The sequence below is a fragment of the Rhopilema esculentum genome, chromosome 4 (assembly GCF_057945365.1).
Source record: "Rhopilema esculentum isolate cy_ngs chromosome 4, ASM5794536v1, whole genome shotgun sequence".
In the NCBI taxonomy this organism is placed as follows: domain Eukaryota; kingdom Metazoa; phylum Cnidaria; class Scyphozoa; order Rhizostomeae; family Rhizostomatidae; genus Rhopilema; species Rhopilema esculentum.
In genome coordinates this window covers 3485206-3503727 of record NC_142818.1, presented here as the reverse complement: position 1 = coordinate 3503727, position 18522 = coordinate 3485206, and the positions used below count along the sequence as shown (strand labels likewise).

Genomic DNA, 18522 nt, shown 5'->3' with positions numbered 1-18522 from the left:
GATTTCAATAGAGTCTCGTTTCTACACTTGAATTAGACTCAGGGCTCTGGGGCTTATTCTGTAGGGAAAGGGCTGATTAGTGAAAGCACACCTTAACCATACAAGTTGTCAGAAATTCTAAGTTTTTCAACTTCAATTTTGAATTGTAGGTATACATTGGATCAAAGTGCTGGAATGACATACCTATTGATGTTAAAAAATCTTCCAGCAAAAATATTTTCCAGTGAAAACTAAAATACCTTGTTTTTTGAAAGTAAATACTTTACCTGATTTAGATTATTTCGAACTTATATTAAATTAAAAGATGTTTAGAGATCCAATCTTAAACAGGGGGTGTTCTCTCCTCGATTAGCCCAGCTCTTGAGAGGGTACCTCGTTAAGAAATTCCCTCTCGTGTAATTGGATATGTATGCTATTATTTCTTTCTTCTTTCTTAATTTGCTCTGTTTGTATTTAATTTGTATTGCATGTAGCATTGAATCAATATAATGAAACTGAAACTTGAGAATAAGACGCTATTGCTCTTCATAACAGGTTATACCGTAAGTGCCAAAAATCTGGGACAATACATCCTGGGACATTGAAACCCGGGTTGCACCAGGGACTCGTTTAATTTTAAATCATTATGGAAATGTTAACAGTTAAATGCAAAAATTACTTTCCAAACCCTCTAGTACAAAGAAAAAGATAAAACCCTAAAATTTTCAAATCCAAATATGTAGTATGTAAAAACAAAGTAGAAAAATAATTGAACGATCAGCAGAAATAAAAAAATAATTCCTTCATGTTCTAGAGTTTTTAAGACGGCATTTAAATTGTTGGCGCTTAACTTTGATTTTGCATTCCATAACATACCCCTTCTTAAAAGAAAAGCAATTTTGGCCACATGCTTTCGTGAAACGGGACACATAGTTAGGAGTTTGTGATTTGAAATTCCCGATGACTGATTTCTGACAACCTGTCGAGCATGGATGCATACGAGAGAGCTGAGAGCATCACCTTGTGAATACCCGTTATTGTACACCATTTTGAATGTTCCTGTCAGCCTAGTTGCTTTTTAATTTGATGAGCAGGAGCGTTGGTTACGATTCTGGCTACGGTTACGATCTTGTAGTACAGTGGAATCTCGATATAACGAACTCTAAAGAGAACCAGAAAACAGTTCGTTATATCGGGAGTTCGTTAAACAGGAAGAAAACGTTTTTTAAAGATCTTTTTCAAGTTCACACTTTAAAAACCCGCGATGGGCTTCTTGTTTAGGCTATCGCCAACTACTGTGCACATTCAATTCCAAAAAACCAAGCTGAATTCAAATGTTTCTAAATGCTAGTCATTTAAAATGAAAATCTTTATGTTTCTCTTATTTTTGGGAACAAGAGATTGGCAAAGCTGGTACCACTTCACTTCTAGTTGGCGGCTGAATGACTTCTTCAATTACTTTACATTCTATTTGTCTTCTGGTTCTCCATCTGGGTCTCTCAATAAAAGTTTGTCGTCACTCATTGCCAATGTCTCGTATGTAAAAAGATATTCGTAAAGATATATTGTCAATGTACTCATTTGCAGTAATTTCTGACGCAATCAAACTTTCACGCTTTGAGACTCTGAAGGTACTCATTAACACGTCCATTGATTATAGGGCTGGAGTTTGCTGAAAATGATATGCTAGTATCGTCAGCTTACATGTTAACTCTTGACTGTTTAATGACAAAGGAAAGCAAATTACGTACAAAATGAAAAGAAGAGACCATAGGCAGGAAACTTGATGGCTGCAAAACCAGCATTTGGCTTGAAATTAAAGTAACTGTACCACTGATCATATACAAGTTTTTCAGCCGAAACAAAACTGGTAAAGGACTGATATGAGCGAGGGGCAAATCACTCTAAGAAAATCTCGTACATCTTTTGTGAAAATCCTACTGTTTTGTCTAAAAGTCCCCAAAATCCTTTTGTTTTAGGAAAAATCTGGTACGCTATTTGCAAGAGTGAATCGCCTCTCGGATATGAGACGATAATTAGACCGGGCAACAAATTTCCGGAAATCTGGAAAAGGACAGATTCAAAAGGTCTGCAATGAGTGACGTCAAGACAGGCAGTCAAGCTTGTAAGAGAAAGTTAGAAATTCTCTGTCCCAACAAGGCCTTGCATACAAAAAACATACAAGAGTAGAAATATTCTTATGAATGCTAATAATGTATAAGCCTAACAAGCGTAAAAGCGTAAGCATAAAAATCTAACATGCTAAAAATCCATTATTGCAAAAATCAATCCGCCTGCACATTAAAAAGGCAAAATGAGCAGCCAATCAGCCAGCTTTTTTCTCCAAAAACTTGACTCTTCGGTCAAACCGATCTTTGGGGACATTCCTCCAATACTCTCTGTTACTCATAACCTAGAAAAAAGTAAACTTTCTTATAAAATATTTAAAATAATCCTTTGTTTCTTAAAATATTTGAATAGCCCTGTAACTGTATTTATATAAATTTCTTCAGCTGATAGAAAGGAAATTTATCTGCATGTCAGAGATTTTTGGAACATTTCTTTCAAATTAGAATATTTCGTTAATATTATCTCAAAAAAACATATTCTTCAGAACAAACAAGAATAAAGCTTAAAATCAAAAGAAACGAAGGCAGATTCAAAGAATTGTGTTTGTTGCAGCCATTTGAAAAGACAGGTCCTGGGCGTCATATCTGTATTTCTTAATCAAAATCATATGACCGATGAATTTAGTGGCCGATGTGCTCACATAATTTCTTGTCGAGGTCTCAGTATGTCTATAAACATTGTAAGCATAAAGTACTGCTTAATTTTTATTTATTCTCGACTTATCTCTTTCAAAATCATTGGTTGACAAAAAATATTATTAAAGTTCTGATGTAAGGTCAATTACCTTCAACTTCGAATTAAATGAATGCCAATAAGTTGGAATTCGTTTAATTTTGCAAAAACTTTCTCATCGAATCTTCAATTATTGCAACATTTTTTTCTCTAAGAAACCTTCTCTCACCTCCTTAAACTTCTTCAAATTATTTTCCTTCACAGCGGCTTTTAAGGCTTTCTGCCCCGCAGAATTTGACCGTGGCAATAGATCTCCTCTGTATTTCATGTCAACAAGAATTTCTTGCATCTTTGGGTTTACTGACTTCCAGCTCTTTTTGTAATACTTCTTTGTCAAGCGTTTGGCCTCTGCTTCTTGTCTTGTGTAGGTCTTTTTGAAAAGATTTTTCTGCTGCTGCCCAGTGATTTCGATCTTGGTGAGCTTATTATTCTACAGGGAAAATTAATTGATAAAGTCTGGCAATTGATGTTTAATTAAATACGTGCACTCGTTAATCCAAAGATTGAAGTAAGCAGCATGAATGGTTCATGCGAAGCCATCATTCAAATAAAGTTCTCAAAACTATTAGGCAAGTTGGCAAATGAAGTGCAAAATTTAAAGCATGACTTGATCGATGAATTACAAACTTCTTTGAATAAAGAAAAATGTAGAGTGGCAAGGCTACTCCTCACCAATACAACAAAAATGATGATATTAGTACAAATGTAGGATCTCTACAAGGCAATGCAATCAGTGGTACGCTCTTTAACATCGCGTTTGAAGAACGTTTGAAATCATTACGACAAATTTATACCAACAAAATCCACATATAGAACATTCATATACATTCAAATCCCAGCTACCAAAAGAATTAGTTTATGTTGATGATAGTGACTTCCCCACTGAAAGTAAGGAAGAACAAGAACATCTCAAAAGAATTGTCAAAGCTACCCTAGCTGAGCTGAATCTAAAAGTAAGTGAAAAGAAAACTTAAGAGACAACAAAAATGAGAAGAAGGGATAAGATAAAAGAAGAATGGAGAGCAACTAAAAAGTTAAGAAGTCTGCTAGGAAGACAAGAAGATATGAAATGCAGAATACAGTTATCGTTTGCAGGTTACACCAAAAGTATGGAAACACATAAAGATACATGTCAGAAAGAAACTGAAACTATTTAAATCAATTGTTAATCCATTATTGCTTTAAAATTCAGGGACATGGTGTTTGACGAAGTAAAAACAAAACACGAAATTGATGTCACCAATTGAAGAAAACTCAGATCTGTTATCAACGTAAAGAATGTATGTAACGAAAATTGTACAAAGAATGCAACGAGGAACCAATCAGTATAACGATAAAGAAAAACAAATGGAAACTCATTGAACATTACTACGCTTACCAGAAAATACACCCGCAAACAATGCAATGAAATACTACTTCGAAAAGCAACAAAATGGAAAAAAACACTGCCAATACTACGCTTTTGTTTCCTCAAAAAAGAAGTATCTGCAGCATACCTTGAGGAAGTTCCTTGCCTGCTGGCCTTTCAACTTTGCCCCTTCAGCCAACTTCTTGGCTAGTTCCTTTGATATCCCTGCGCCTGTAAGATCTTTTATTATCCGTTTCTTTGACTTTTGACCCAAGTCGTATCCTCTGCCGATTGTGACTCCAGACCATCTACCAGGAACATGTGGCTTACGACTGTAATACTTGCTTTTTTTGTTGTTGTTTCCTTCAGAATTGAATGTAACTTGACCTTTCCTGACCTTCAAATAGTTCCCTGTAGCGATAGAGGTGTCACCATGGTGAAAACTGACATGCCATATAAACTCTATTGCGATATATAGATAAGAAATTTTCAATTATTTTGTTTTCTTGCTTAAGACTAGACAATTCCTCATCTTCATAAAATTCCAAATGAATATACAAATAAAACTGAATTTTATAGGTAAATCTATTTAATGTTGAGGAAATGGTTCTTTATAAAGAACTTTGAACTTAAGAAATAATATTTTTCACTAACTTTTATTTAGTCCTAGCAATATTTCTCAAAAGGTTGTAATTTGGCATCAATAGCCATACTTCAAAATTTGTAGTTTGTTCAGAGCAAGTAGCCATTTGACCAAGATTCTAATAACTCGCTCATGTATGAGTAATATTTAATTGCAATTTCATTAACGTTTAGATACAACCCGATATTTACAGTGAGGATTGAGAGGAGAAAAAAGATTGAATTTAAGATTAGAAAATGAGTGATTGGGTAAAACGTCCTTATTAAAAAACGTCCCCCCTAGATCTATTGATGCAACCAGTTATGAGTTGAAAGCTTTTTGGAGAGTTAATTTCATTTTTTAAAAAGCAATTTGAAGTAAAATTGTTTAGTGTCGAAAATAGAAAAATAACAGATCTCAGATGACCAATGGTGCTCTTCAATCATTCAATTGTATGTAAAATATAATCTACATATAGTCTTTCAATTTTGTCATTAAAATGACCATAGAGCTCCCGATGTCCTCTCTTTTGCTCCTCTCAGTTGTAAGATCAAGTCCCTAAAGACGATCATTACTCGCATCCTAACACATCGAATTCACGTAACATTTTTATCAGCCGAGATGTGGAAGGTGGAAGATAACTTTGGATCGTCATAGCAAGAAAGCTAAATCATATAGCAGTTTGAATATTATTACCTCTTCCTGAAGTTCTCCTTCTTGACCAAAACCTTCGTCTTGTTATTCGTCTTCTCGTTACTCTTCGTCTGGTTATGAAACGTCTTCGGCGTCGTACAAAACGTCTTCGGCGTCGTACAAAACGTCTTCGGCGCCGTACAAAACGTCTTCGGCGCCGTACAAAACGTCTTCGGCGCCGTACAAAACGTCTTCGGCGCCGTACAAAACGTCTTCGCCGCCGGACGGAACGTCTTCGTCGTACAGAACGTCTTCGTCGTACGGAACGTCTTCGTCGTACCGAACGTCTTCGTCGTACGGAACGTCTTCGTCGTACGGAACGTCTTCGTCGTACGGAACGTCTTCGTCGTACGGAACGTCTTCGTCGTACGGAACGTCTTCGTCGTACGGAACGTCTTCGTCTTACGGAACGTCTTCGTCTTACGGAACGTCTTCGTCGTACGGAACGTCTTCGTCGTACGGAACGTCTTCGTCGTACGGAACGTCTTCGTCGTACGGAACGTCTTCGTCTTACGGAACGTCTTCGTCTTACGGAACGTCTTCGTCTTACGGAACGTCTTCGTCGAACGGAGCGTCTTCGTCGGACGGAACGTCTTCGTCGTACGGAACGTCTTCGTCGTACGGAGCGTCTTCGTCGTACGGAACGTCTTCGTCTTACGGAACGTCTTCGTCTTACGGAACGTCTTCGTCTTACGGAACGTCTTCGTCTTACGGAACGTCTTCGTCTTACGGAACGTCTTCGTCGTACGGAACGTCTTCGTCGGACGGAACGTCTTCGTCGGACAGAACGTCTTCGTCGAACGGAGCGTCTTCGTCGGACGGAACGTCTTCGTCGTACGGAACGTCTTCGTCGTACGGAGCGTCTTCGTCGTACGGAGCGTCTTCGTCGTACGGAACGTCTTCGTCGTGCGGAACGTCTTCGTCGTGCGGAACGCCTTCGCCGTGAAGAACTTCTTCTACGACTACCTCTTCTCGGGTCTCTTTGTGCAAGGCTCTCAACATCAGTCCCTGAATCATCGCTTGTCTCACTTGAATCTTCAGGAGTATCTTTGGAATTAGTCTCATCAAAATCTTCGTCCAGCTCTTTTATATCAGCAGAATTTTTTGACTGCTCAGCAGCAATGGGATTCTGCATACAACTCTTATCGTCCTAGAAAACAAGTGAAAATCGAATCACAAAATATGGGCAGTGAAGCATATTTTGATGACCAATACCCTCATATTGCTTATCTTAAGCCCCCACAGTCTTAAGAGTAACTTAGTAAAAATCAGATCAGAGCTCTTTAAGTTTTACCAAAAAGCACTCGAATAAGCAGTTACAAATAAGCTTTATTTTGAGCAAACAAAAACATGAAACAGACAAAAAGAAAAGCAAAAAGCTAACCAAAAAGAGATATTAGCAACACTGAAAATTGATATACCGGACAAATTTCATTGTAACGATACATGGATAATATAATTACTGTTCACCAATCTTTCAGATAGTGCCTGGTACTGTACACTGTTGCCTGATGATCGCATTAAGCGTGAAACTCGGAGTAGAAACTTAAGACCGTCCTACTCTATACGCCAAAATCGTAGATTAATACACCAATTCGACTTACGACCTCGTTTTTAAAATTTCTCCAAACTTAATTATAATAGTTTTTAAGCTCAGATTTGGTTTTATCGTCATTATTTTAGGCGGGATACCATTTTTCATATTGTTTGAGCTTGTATTTTAGATTTTACCCAGAAATGAAGTTTGAAAACTTCTAAGGGATTTGACCGCAAAAATCATTTCGGGGGATACTTTACCCCCCTAGTTGCCAATCACGGTCAAATCCCTTATAAAGTTTTTATCTTTATGTCGTCATAAAATCAATATCGTGAGCAATATCATAATGAAAACTTAGAAGTATACTAAAATAATTGCTGTCAATCCGAATCTGAGGTCAAAAACTTTGTACAAAAGAATTTGAAGAATTTTTCAAAATGAGGCCGTAAGTCGAATTGGTGTAAACAGCTAACAACAACCGCGAACAAAATCGTCAATTCACACCAAGGTAAGGCTTTGGAAAGCAATTTTTTGTAAGGTCTTGTGAATTTATTATGCTAGTAGCATGGGGATCACAAACCTCAACACCCTCTAGTTTTACTTTAATAGTAGCGAGACCCTTGAACATAGCAGGCACTGAATGCAGAATATTTGAGGTCCGAGAAAAATTATAAAAACAAATATTGATGAATTTTCTATTCTACTTACCTCTGCGCAGTTTGAATCTTGAGAAGCCAATACGGGAATCAATAGTGCTAGGCCTAAATAAAAGAGTACGCATTAAACTAACAGTTTAAACTATCCCAAGATTTTTCATAGATACTCACGTCCAAACGAGCTGAAAGACAAGCGGGTCAAAAGCCAAGTACCCTTATATTTTCTAAAGGCAATGTTGGTCCTATGGCCAATCGCTAGCCCAATTTGGTGACATTTTTAATTTCTTACAGGTAGAAAATGTTATCTAACGAGAATGTTTGCAACACAGAATGCAACAGAAAACAATAACACATAATGCAAAAGGAAATCTAAAACAACAAAAACCAAACATGGGATATGACGACACTCAAAACAGGGAACACATATTTATTGACAACAGAAAATAACCCGTAAAATAAGAATCTAGAAAAATACAATACACTCTATTCCATCCTATATGAATTTTCAATCATTTTCTTAATTGAGTGATCTTCTGGTGCTATTTTTCAATTAAGAACACTGCAAAAAGCTTTTACAAAAATAAATACATCACATTGGGCAAACGAAACCCCTTCCAAAGCATGCCACTTACTTTGGAATTAAACTACAAAGAAAGTATACCGTAAATCCTCGAATTGGCCCCCACCCCTCGAAACCCCCCCTTTGAATAAGCCCCCACCCTAGAACTATAAATTTTCAATAGGCCCACCTCAAAAAAGCCCCCACTGCTGCCGTTTATTCTCGAATCGGGCCCCTCAATTTGACGGTTTCTGCCATCTAAGGTTGCCCATGGCGTTTTATTGAATTACCACGACAAATTCGTACTCTTGGTAGTAATTAATTAAATGCTCATAAAAAAATTCCTACTAAAATAAACAAGGTCTTTAAATAATGTCTTCTTATTGTCTACAATGATTTTATAAGCCCCCCCTCGTAAACCCCCTTCGAATAAGCCCCCGTCCAGAAAAATAAAAAATAAATGAGCCCTCAGGAGGCTATCCTGGGTACTAGACTCACTATATTTTATTTCATATATAGTGACTCACTATATTTTATTTCATATATAGTGAGTCTGGTACCCAGGGTACCAGGGGGCTTATTCGAGGATTTACGGTATGTCACATTGTTAGCATTTATTATCTAGATCAGTCAAGTCGGCACTTGAGAAAAAGATGCAAACTACATCAAATAAATGCAAGAAGGTATTAGTCTACTCATGAATCTGGTCTTAAAGGGGGCGAGGGAGAGTGCTTGTTTAACATCGACTCAAATTTTCTGACATTTCGTGTCGAGTTGTGACAAACAAATTGAAATTGTACAATAGTTCGAGAACACTTGGCGATTTGTACATGGCCAGCCATGAAGAACCGCATAATTTTTCTCAACCCTCCACAAAACGGAGGAGGTAAAAAAAAAATGTGAAGTAACGGTGACATCAGTGCCACGTCTAAACTCAAAACCAACCCCACCAATCGATCTTGCTCGAGAAAGAGTAAATGTGATGTGAGGGGCATTCTGGTATCCCTTCTGACTTTAAAGTTATTGTGAAACATTTTTGGCAGGGGTGGCGCTAGAAACCAAACCACGAGGTGCCGACAATCTTAGAAAAATTCAAGTGCCGACGACTGTAAAAATGGTTGCCGACATACTTCATGAATTCTCCTTTACAGTGTCTTTAAATTCTAAAATGTTTTGAAAATGAATGAAAAAAGTTTTTTTCCGTCAATCAAATCGTGTGTACCTTCTTTTAAAAAAGATCGACGACAGCGTTAAGGTGAAGCATCTTGCCTCGCTTTGACTGAATATCATGGACATATCTTGTTGACAGTGAAAATGGCTACGCATTTGATAGTTAGAGCATGCCCTGGGGCAAGACATTAGAAGAGACTTTCCCTAAACGACCACGCCCTTTAGTTTAGCTTAAAATACATTCCAGAATATTTTATGGAGCCATTTTCTTCCAATTGTTTGAAATGTTTTTTGTTTCACTATTCTTGGGTATACTTTTGTTATGTTTGATTAATTCTATTCTTAAAAATTGAATTCATTAATTTATAAGGCAATATAGAGCCTTGAAGCCAAGGGGAAATTTGCCCATTTGCTCCCTTGCCCCCCCCCCCCGTCTTTGCGGCCCTTGTTATTTGATGTCTATGATGCCTCTCAGATTCCTTATAAATCATGGAGCTGGGCGACAGTTTTTGATAAAACCGTTTCTCAAAAGGACAATTTATAAAAACAAAAGCCTCCAAATTTGTTATTTTTAATTGATTCAAATTGGTCAAGAGACTAGGAATCAACTGTGGCTGAGGTACTTTAGAATATAATTCTGTACAAAGTTTTTCTCATCTAGAAGTGCTCTGGCGCTGAATTTTTCAAACTTTGTTTGCAAATGGTGCCTGAATACTATTATTTAGAATACATTAAGCACAATATTTAGCAATTGCACTGCTTACACCATCATGATTTAGGAACAAATTAAGAACAATCCAGCCTCAATGGTTATAATGGTTTTACTAAGAGTCAAAAAGCCAGCCTGAAAAATACGGCAGAATATACCCAGAAGCACATTCCAAAGTTTTCACAAAGCTTTGCCTGGAAATCAGCGCTGCTGAAAGTCGTTCCGACGGCAATTTGACAGCAAGCAACGAAATGATAAGGCCTAGGCCAAACGAACGGAAAAGTGAAAGATATGAAACCAAGGGTCTAATGCTTCTATCTAGTATTGTGTAGTTTTGATTTCGGAAGGGGCTTTGAGTTGCCAGTTACGCTTGTGCCATTATGTTGAAAGATGTTCAAAATTGGATGCACGAAAACTGTTTTCAAAAAATTTTTGAACCAGCAGTTGTACTAAAGCTTGCTTCAAAGCCATTTACAAGGGTTATCCACTTATGGGATTGGTTTTCAAATTTTAAACCAATTTACAAGATTATACTACATCTGACGGTAAAGTCATACACTGCTTGATGACTAAGATCCAAGAAGCATCTAGAAAAAAGCATTGTTCTAGCACGTTTCAAAGCGCACGCACGAACTAGTCATAACCCCTTTCTATTTACGAAAATAGGCCTGTCGCCAGACCTGCTGCCCCGAAGTAAGATTAACAGGTCGAGACTGATATGTAGTAGATTATTCCAACCAAAGCTGTGAATTACCAGGTAAACTGTGTACTACGAATGAAATATTTGATGACGAGAGCGGTGCAGTGCTATCAAAATAACAAAGGAGGCTCTTGCACATAATTTTGCTAAAAACAAAAGCAAAATCAGAGATTGGTTAACTTTTGGCATCAACAAAGTGGGCTCAGTCCATCTGGCCCCCCTAGCAATACACCCCTGGATGAAGATATATTAACAACAATGTTACAAAATGAAACCAAAAGGCTTCATTTTCCACATTGCAAGGGGAATTTTGTACCTGCGGCTTGACGAGGAGAAAGGGGTCGTCGAGTTGAAGTCGAAAACTTTCAGTTTCGCTTAAATGATTTGTAACATTTCCTTTTAAAAGAGTAATGAACTATACAATGCAACAATAATCTACCTATTGCAGATAGAAATGCATATGTTTATAGGTTAGGTAGAATAAGTTTTTTTACTTGAATATGAATTGAGTTAATGGTACAGATTAATGGTACAGATGAAAAATCACTAATGCTGTAAACGAATTGCTGCAAGGCCATTTGTATCTCTTGAAGGGCCAGGGACTGCGTAAGCAGTTGGCGGGTTGAGGGTCCTTTAACCAAATTATCCAGCCAAAGCTAATTATTTCATTGACCTCATCCCAATTGTTATTATGTTCATCATCACCCTCATCTTCATCGGATCGGCATCATCGTCAGTTCGTGAGCTGAATTAATTTCAATCATCTTTCGATATCCAACATTGATAGAGATGAAAGCCCCATCAAAATCTTTTGTTATGGGTCTTAAATTTTTCCAACTTGCGTCGGTGTTGCCCACGTCGCAGACCAGATGGGAGCCGCTTAAAGGTTATATCATTGAAAGGGGTGTCTGTGTCCATGTCTACCAAGGGTGTTTGTTGTCTATACGTCCTGCCTAAGTTGAATACATTATGCGCGAGGTTCCTGACACTCCAGCTGTTAACTGAAGTATCAAAATAGCATCATGAACTTTTCGTTAAAAAGTACATAACTTTGCAGATTATATCTTTGTTAATTCTTTCTTAAAAAGTTAAAATATCCGCTTTTTTAGACTGAAGAGTAGCTTTGAACAATATTTTTATGTGACGAGAAGCTTATTCATCGAGACTGATTGAAAACTTAAACACTCTTCAGTTCATCGGGAAAAATACGACCGAGGGGCAAATCACTCCAAGAAAATCTCGTACACTTTTTGGTAAAATCCTATTGTTTTAATCTGAAAATCCCTTGAAATCCTTTTGTTTTAGGGAAAATCTCGTACGCTATTTGCAGGAGTGAATTACCCCTCGAATACGACTACCTCAAAAAACACCAATCCAGCACAGGCGTACGCTCCATTATACGGACAAGCCCCCCTGAATCATCGGACGGAGCGCGCATGACCTCCAGTAACATCAGAAACTTTTCCCTTAAAGATTCATTGCTAACAATGAGCCTTTGCGAGGGTGGCAAATTATCCAGGTGACAATCCAAACAATGGCAGTAAACTTCTACGGATTAACCATAATTGATCTCAGACTGTCTGAAAATGCATTATGAGATGCTTGCGTAGTGCAATGGCTCATTGTTAGCAATGAGTCTATAATTTTTAATAGCCTTCCAGGAACATAATTGCGACAATGCCGCTGCCGTCAATAGCGTTTATCTTTTTTGTGTGTGTCAGCCCATGCAGAAAGCTTGCACATGCAGCAACACATGCACTCTTCTACGCCTTTACAGTTTTGTGGAGGGTCAACCCACTTCCAGAGGTAGCTACGCCCTGCACTTACCGGCGACAATGACTAAAAGCAAAGCAGAAAGAATTGTCAAGGGGAGAAACATTAACGAGAAAGAGGATGCCAGGCAGTGGCGTAGCGGAGGCAGCAGGGGCCCCTAGGGATTTTTCATTACGCCCTCCCAAAATTGTTAGCATCAGAAAAACAGTAGGAAACATCAACTGAATTCAACAGACTTTCTATTTCTTTTGGACTGATATGCTACTACATGCTTTGGGATCCTTCAAATCGTTCCAGATTTAGGTATGCGCGAGGAACGCATAATTATTTTTTCCTCATTTCCCATCCGCGCATTTTTGCAAATATAGATTAATCCGTGCAGGCACAGACTTTCGTGTGAATCCCCCGCACAGCCTCACCACAAGGCTTACAAATGATATTCAAAAATAAAATCCCACAGCTTCTTTAAACCTGTTATTTTGCAACATTATTTGTTCCTGCGCAAGCATAAGCGAAGAAAATAATTCCCCGCGCACAAAAAATTACTTTGTACTCTGAAATTCGTTTAGCATATCCTGAACACCAGGATAATAGTAAAAAAACATGTAAAGTTTTTTGTGGGGACATGACAACTTGCCACACCACAATCCCTAATAAAGTAATCGACGAATTAAATGGGATGCTCTACACCCCCGACCTGCCATAATACCATACCATATCGAATAACTTACAGATTTAATGCTGTCAAACTGCTAGGCAGTGCAAAAAGTTTTTATTGCCTTCAAGGAGTTATTGCTTCATGAAGCCTAACAAGCACAACATTCCGCGTGCTTCATGGCTAAACTGATACCAAAAGCAATCTTCGGCTTGGTTTGCGAATACTGACAAGCGGAGTGTCCTGCCGGACGCAATTTAATTTCGCAGTAACTAACCGGACGAGATTAAATATACTAAATTTTATAAAGCTACTCACCAAAGGCCAGGAGTATTAAGCTTCTCATCTTTTGGCCAAGGTTGCAGAAAACGTGCAACCCCTATTAACTCTCGGCCAAAAATGCTGTCTCGTCTCTTGCTTCTGCTTTGTCTCTATTCTGCCCATTTACTTCCGGAAAGGGTTTACCTCGCATGCGCTGTTCGAAAAAGCAAATTCTACTGCATATGACTATGATCCGAAATTGAAACAAGGAAATGGACAAAATGGAGGAAATCCAATACACTCTTTTCTTATAAGAACCAGTAAATTTAAGTTCAGGCTGACTGTTCTTTATTTTCTCGAAAATCTGAGGCTGGATTGTTCTTGATTTGTTCTTAATCTAATAGGGTGTAGGCAGTGCGAGTGCTAGCTTTTTCGCTCTAGGGAGGTGTTCAGGCCTCATTTGCCAACAAAGTGAGTGAGACAACCTTCATTTGCCGAAAAGTTTGAATATTCGACGAAAAAGCACCCACACATTGCTTAAAATCCTCGATTTTGAGAAAAAACGTTGTTCAAAATTGCATTTTGCAGAAGCTCAGCCTCAGCTTGTTCTTAATTTGTTCTTAACTTTTGACCAATTTTGAGGCTCGTGTTCTTATAAAATTGTTCTTATAAAAAAAGAGTGTAACACGACAAGCCAATGGGCCAAGCCCAAGTCGACTAGATGGGAGCAATGGCACATCCAAGTTGCAGGTTGACGGCGCATTTTAACAACTAGATAAATTCAATTTAAATCTGGAAATTTTTATAGTTCTGCAGCACTTGGCATTTTTGGGTGATTTATGCGCACCCGTACATGAATTGCAGGGCTGTTGTCCCACACGGGATCCTATCAAAATTATTAGCAATACTCTGCAAACCTGACTTGTCAAAATAATTTTTATTATACTTTTCATTGTAATATTTATTTTGTAATTTTTGTTAAGCCATGATTTTATAAGCAGCTGTTTCTTTGCATATAAATACCCTATCAACCCGAATATAAGATCACCCTGTATAAAGGCCCATGGGCTTATACCCGGATATAGAGGGAGGCTGGCCATTACCCCTCATTTTTTTGCAAAACAAAAGAGCTTTTTGCAAAAAAAATTTTCGAAAGCCCTTAATGTTCCCTTTTATGAAAATATTGATTGATTTATAAATGATTTTCTTATGATTTTCGGTTTGTTCGGTGGTGGCTGAAAACTTAAAGAATATCAAACGGCAAAGAATGAATCTATGTACTTGCACGAGAAGAGCAGCTATTTTGTCCAAGTGTGTAACCACGGCGACCGACAACAACAACCCTAAACAAAAATGTCCATGTTAATTGAGTGGAGAGCACTGACTTCGCATCAAAACACCTGCGCTACTATCAAAACATAACTGATTGGATTAAAGAAGTAGATATCTTCGAAAGCCTCTTCACACGCAAGATTATAGCAAGCCTGATAGTGGACAAGTCGGCGATAAATCAGCACTTATCTTCAGCCTTTTCAAGCCCAAAAGATTAGAGCAAAATCACAGAGAAGTAAGACGACATGGTTCGCCCTTCCATCCCAACTTCTGGAAATCTTGTCGCTGATGATCAAATCTGGTAAGCAGAGCTATTAAAAAGCAAGATATTTTACAAACCTTATACTTGCAGTTGAAAAAATATTTTATTTTCTGCCGCGATGAAACAAAGTTAAATAGCAACCCTATTGAAATATGCTTTTTTATCATTCCGTTTTTAGGCTTTTGCTTCAGTTACTTGTATGCCTAAGTTCGATTGGGATTTTTCTTACTTAAAGAATAAGAAGTGTAGAAATAATGTAATCAAAGTTTTTCAAATCAACAGAGAAAAAGAGATTGAGATTTTTCTGTAGTTGGCTGGTTCTTATATTTGTTTCCGTAGCAGTGCATTGATATTCAAACTAAGGTGCATTGTTTTTCAGTGATTTCTTTGTGGTTGCGTAATATCAACCGTTCTGCCCTTGAAATATCAAGTCAAGGCCACATTCACTTGAATTTCGTTTGACTGAGAAGTGCCAAAAATCTATTATGGAATCTTTAAAATTGACTTCCATATATGTTTCAAAATTCCAGAATAAAATGTTAAATTGTCAGATGCAGACTTACAATCCTCATTAGAAGCTATAAAAAGGAAATTTTCCTGCCAGTATTTTATTCCACAGAGTTTACCTAAATTTTGATGAGCTGCAAAAGAATTTTAAATTATGGAAGATTGCTACTGCCACACAGGGGGTAACTGAAATAGGGAATACCCCTTGTACATATTTCTAGTATTTCTATTAAAGCGACTTCACTACCAGTAAAATCATGTGATTATAATGTTCAGCCAGCAAACCAGGTTCTGAGTTATATAATAATCAATTTATTTAAAGTTGGCACTACATAGCTATTTACAGTGAGATGAGCTAATCCAAGCCAACTGTTAGAACTACTACATCAAATAAATACTAACTACATCAAATGAATAACTTTATGTTGAAAACAACTTCACCTGCTGTTATAAAACAACCACCAGCTTTGCTGCATGTAATTTCATTCTCTGTAATGATGTTAAAGAAAGTTCTCAATGTAACAGGCAAGATATTATTAACCAAGAAAAAGCACAATTAAACATTGAATTTTCTTTTACACTTTAGGAAGGACCATATTCACCATGAACATAGTGCTGCTAAACGCTGGCCAGAAAACTGGGGTTTTCTTTCAGATATGAGCAAAGAAGTAAGTTGAAAAGTATAGGTTGATAAATTTAGATATTCATTGTTTTTGGATATGAATATTTTTATACTTTTGCCAAGTTTTGTTTGACCAGTAATCTTGAACTTTTTCAAGTCATAAAAGAACAAATCTTCTTTCCAGATAGCTGGAGAAGCTCCAGACACCCAAAATGATGAGCCGGCAGCAATAAGAATCAAGAATAGAAGGGAGGCATTGAAGTTGCCTCCCATTGATCAGAGTGCATTAACTCAACTCTCTGTGGGAAAACCAACACAAAGTGTGCCAAAAACCACATCAAAGATGATTGGATGGAGGAGCTCGGAGCAGCAGTGCCAGCTAGAGCGATATGGGAGATACACAAAAAAGCAGCAAAACTTTCTAAAATCCATGAAATGGCCATTAGAGTCAATCATCTAGGGTTTTTCTAAGGGAACTGAGGTAATATGTTTTTAGCATTGGAGCTGGGAGTTCAAATGGCAGTGCTGCAGAGGTCTTTAAATAGAGGGTTTGCCTCTGTATTTATACCGAGACATAAAATGAATCTTCAGAAGGCTGAAGGGTACAAATTTCTACTGACAGTAGGCTTATTGCAATTTGTTGCTTAAGTTATAACTTACAAAACCTTAACCAAGTTTGGTAGGGTCATTCCTTTCTTAACTGAGACAATTTTTGGTATTAGCATTGTATTTTGATATTCTTTGACCTTCATAAACATTAGAATTATTACTTAGATAACTCTCAAATACGACTAATTCAAAAAAATCAGAGATTTTGAGAAGGGGCAACAACCCACACCCTAGGTATTTATGTGCCTGCTTTTATAGATATATTGGTAGTATCAAATTTGGAATAATTAAGAAATAAAGACAAAATGGATAGCTTAAATGGAGCTGTACCTGTATGAAGACACTTCCATCATCTCTGCAAATACTGATTATCACCACCATTTGCAGTGAAAAGCTCCAATCTTGAATCAGATCTAAAAACTGTTCTGCTGGGTTTCCTTCTTTCATAAATTCAAAAAGAATGTGGCACTTTTAGTATGGCAGCATCCCAAGCTAACTTATTATTCCATAAATTAGCTCTCTTCTTCTTATACTTTAAAAAGCTAAAATAAATTTGTTATACCTGTATTTAAACTCATTTTTAAATATAAATATGCAAACAATTTACATTGTCAATTGATTTTTACTGTTACTGTTACTATTGTTGTATTGCTTGAGTAAACTTTTGATATCTCAGCTTTTTGTTTTTGTTCCATGTCTGAAATGAATAAACATTTAGGATTGAGCAGTATGGCAGCGGGCCTGCCAGAAAAAATGTCCTTGTTCTGGAATAAACTACTGAAAACATGATCCCTGTGCTGGCATAAGGTTTTTAAAAATAATACCATTTCTCAACTATGAAAACATGATCCCTGTGCTGGCATCAGGTTATTAAAATAATACCATTTCACACCTAAGACCCAGGAAACTGAGATGGTTGATCTAATAACAATTTTACTGATAATTCATTTTGTGAATTTGTATTGAGCAACATTTTCATGTTCACGTATTTTTAATGGCCATTCCTGTGCTGGAAAACTGAGCAAAAATGCATAATCCTGTCCCAGAATTTTAAGCCAAAAATAAAGCTCTGTTGGCATGCGCATACCCAGGTAAGCCGTGTATTAGGTAGATCCAGTAGGGTAGTGCTAAGAAAATAACAAGGGGGCTCTTGAACAAAATTTTGCGAAAAACAATAGCAAAGTAGAAATTTGCCAATTTTTGACATCAACAGCACCCCTGAGGACCCCTAGCTCTACACCCCTGGGTAGACCCTCAATGGTCCGAATTTTATGATGTTCGAAGACAACGTAAATTCGTTATGCAGGTCGAACGACATCTTCAAGGTGTTGAAAAATATAGATAGGCTGTAGACCGATACCGATGCGACACAAATTTAAAACAACATTTAAATGTTCTTTATAAGTTCTGATCAAATAAGATCCTTTGGACAACGATGTTTGGAATATCAGTAACATTTAACTGACAGACAAATTGACATTCCATGGGGAATGACACCATGCTGCTCAGTTATGAAATAATATCCAGGTGTTTCTGGGTGGCACAATTATGTTCCATTGTCCTGGCAGGTGTTGTAAGACTGGTTCACACTTGTGGAGCGGTCATTTCGTTAGTCCAGTCAGTGGTACCCATTTCGTTATCAAACTTACGGGTTGAAAAACATAGT

The 18522-nt window shown here is 37.4% G+C and overlaps 2 protein-coding genes across 2 annotated transcripts; one reads left to right on the top strand and one right to left on the bottom strand.

The window, feature by feature from the left end:
• Window positions 1–2166: 2166 nt before the first annotated feature.
• LOC135691035 (uncharacterized) lies at window positions 2167–13726 on the bottom strand. The gene is made up of 6 exons (XM_065208768.2): window positions 13582–13726; window positions 7750–7802; window positions 5508–6654; window positions 4338–4600; window positions 3011–3271; window positions 2167–2392 (listed from the first exon to the last, which is right to left on the bottom strand). The coding sequence occupies exons 1-6, from the start codon at window positions 13607–13609 to the stop codon at window positions 2306–2308; spliced, it is 1839 nt and encodes a 612-aa protein (XP_065064840.2). The 5' UTR covers window positions 13610–13726; the 3' UTR covers window positions 2167–2305.
• Window positions 13727–14827: 1101 nt separating this feature from the next.
• Window positions 14828–17524, top strand: LOC135691048 (ciliary microtubule inner protein 1). The gene is made up of 3 exons (XM_065208788.2): window positions 14828–15157; window positions 16212–16293; window positions 16432–17524. The coding sequence occupies exons 1-3, from the start codon at window positions 15102–15104 to the stop codon at window positions 16705–16707; spliced, it is 414 nt and encodes a 137-aa protein (XP_065064860.2). The 5' UTR covers window positions 14828–15101; the 3' UTR covers window positions 16708–17524.
• The last annotated feature ends 998 nt before the right edge of the window (window positions 17525–18522 follow it).

Bases quoted from the DNA above. Each gene is read 5' to 3' on its own strand.
- LOC135691035 (XM_065208768.2), bottom strand. From the start codon at position 13,609: ATGAGAAGCTTAATACTCCTGGCCTTTG. The intron at 4,601-5,507 runs GTAATAATATTC...CTATCGCTACAG, and splicing joins AAGGAGAACTTCAGGAAGAG to GGAACTATTTGAAGGTCAGG. The intron at 2,393-3,010 runs GTGAGAGAAGGT...ACTTTTTTCTAG, and splicing joins ATTTGAAGAAGTTTAAGGAG to GTTATGAGTAACAGAGAGTA.
- LOC135691048 (XM_065208788.2), top strand. From the start codon at position 15,102: ATGGTTCGCCCTTCCATCCCAACTTCTGGAAATCTTGTCGCTGATGAT. The intron at 15,158-16,211 runs GTAAGCAGAGCT...TTTACACTTTAG, and splicing joins GTCGCTGATGATCAAATCTG to GAAGGACCATATTCACCATG. The intron at 16,294-16,431 runs GTAAGTTGAAAA...TCTTCTTTCCAG, and splicing joins TTTCAGATATGAGCAAAGAA to ATAGCTGGAGAAGCTCCAGA.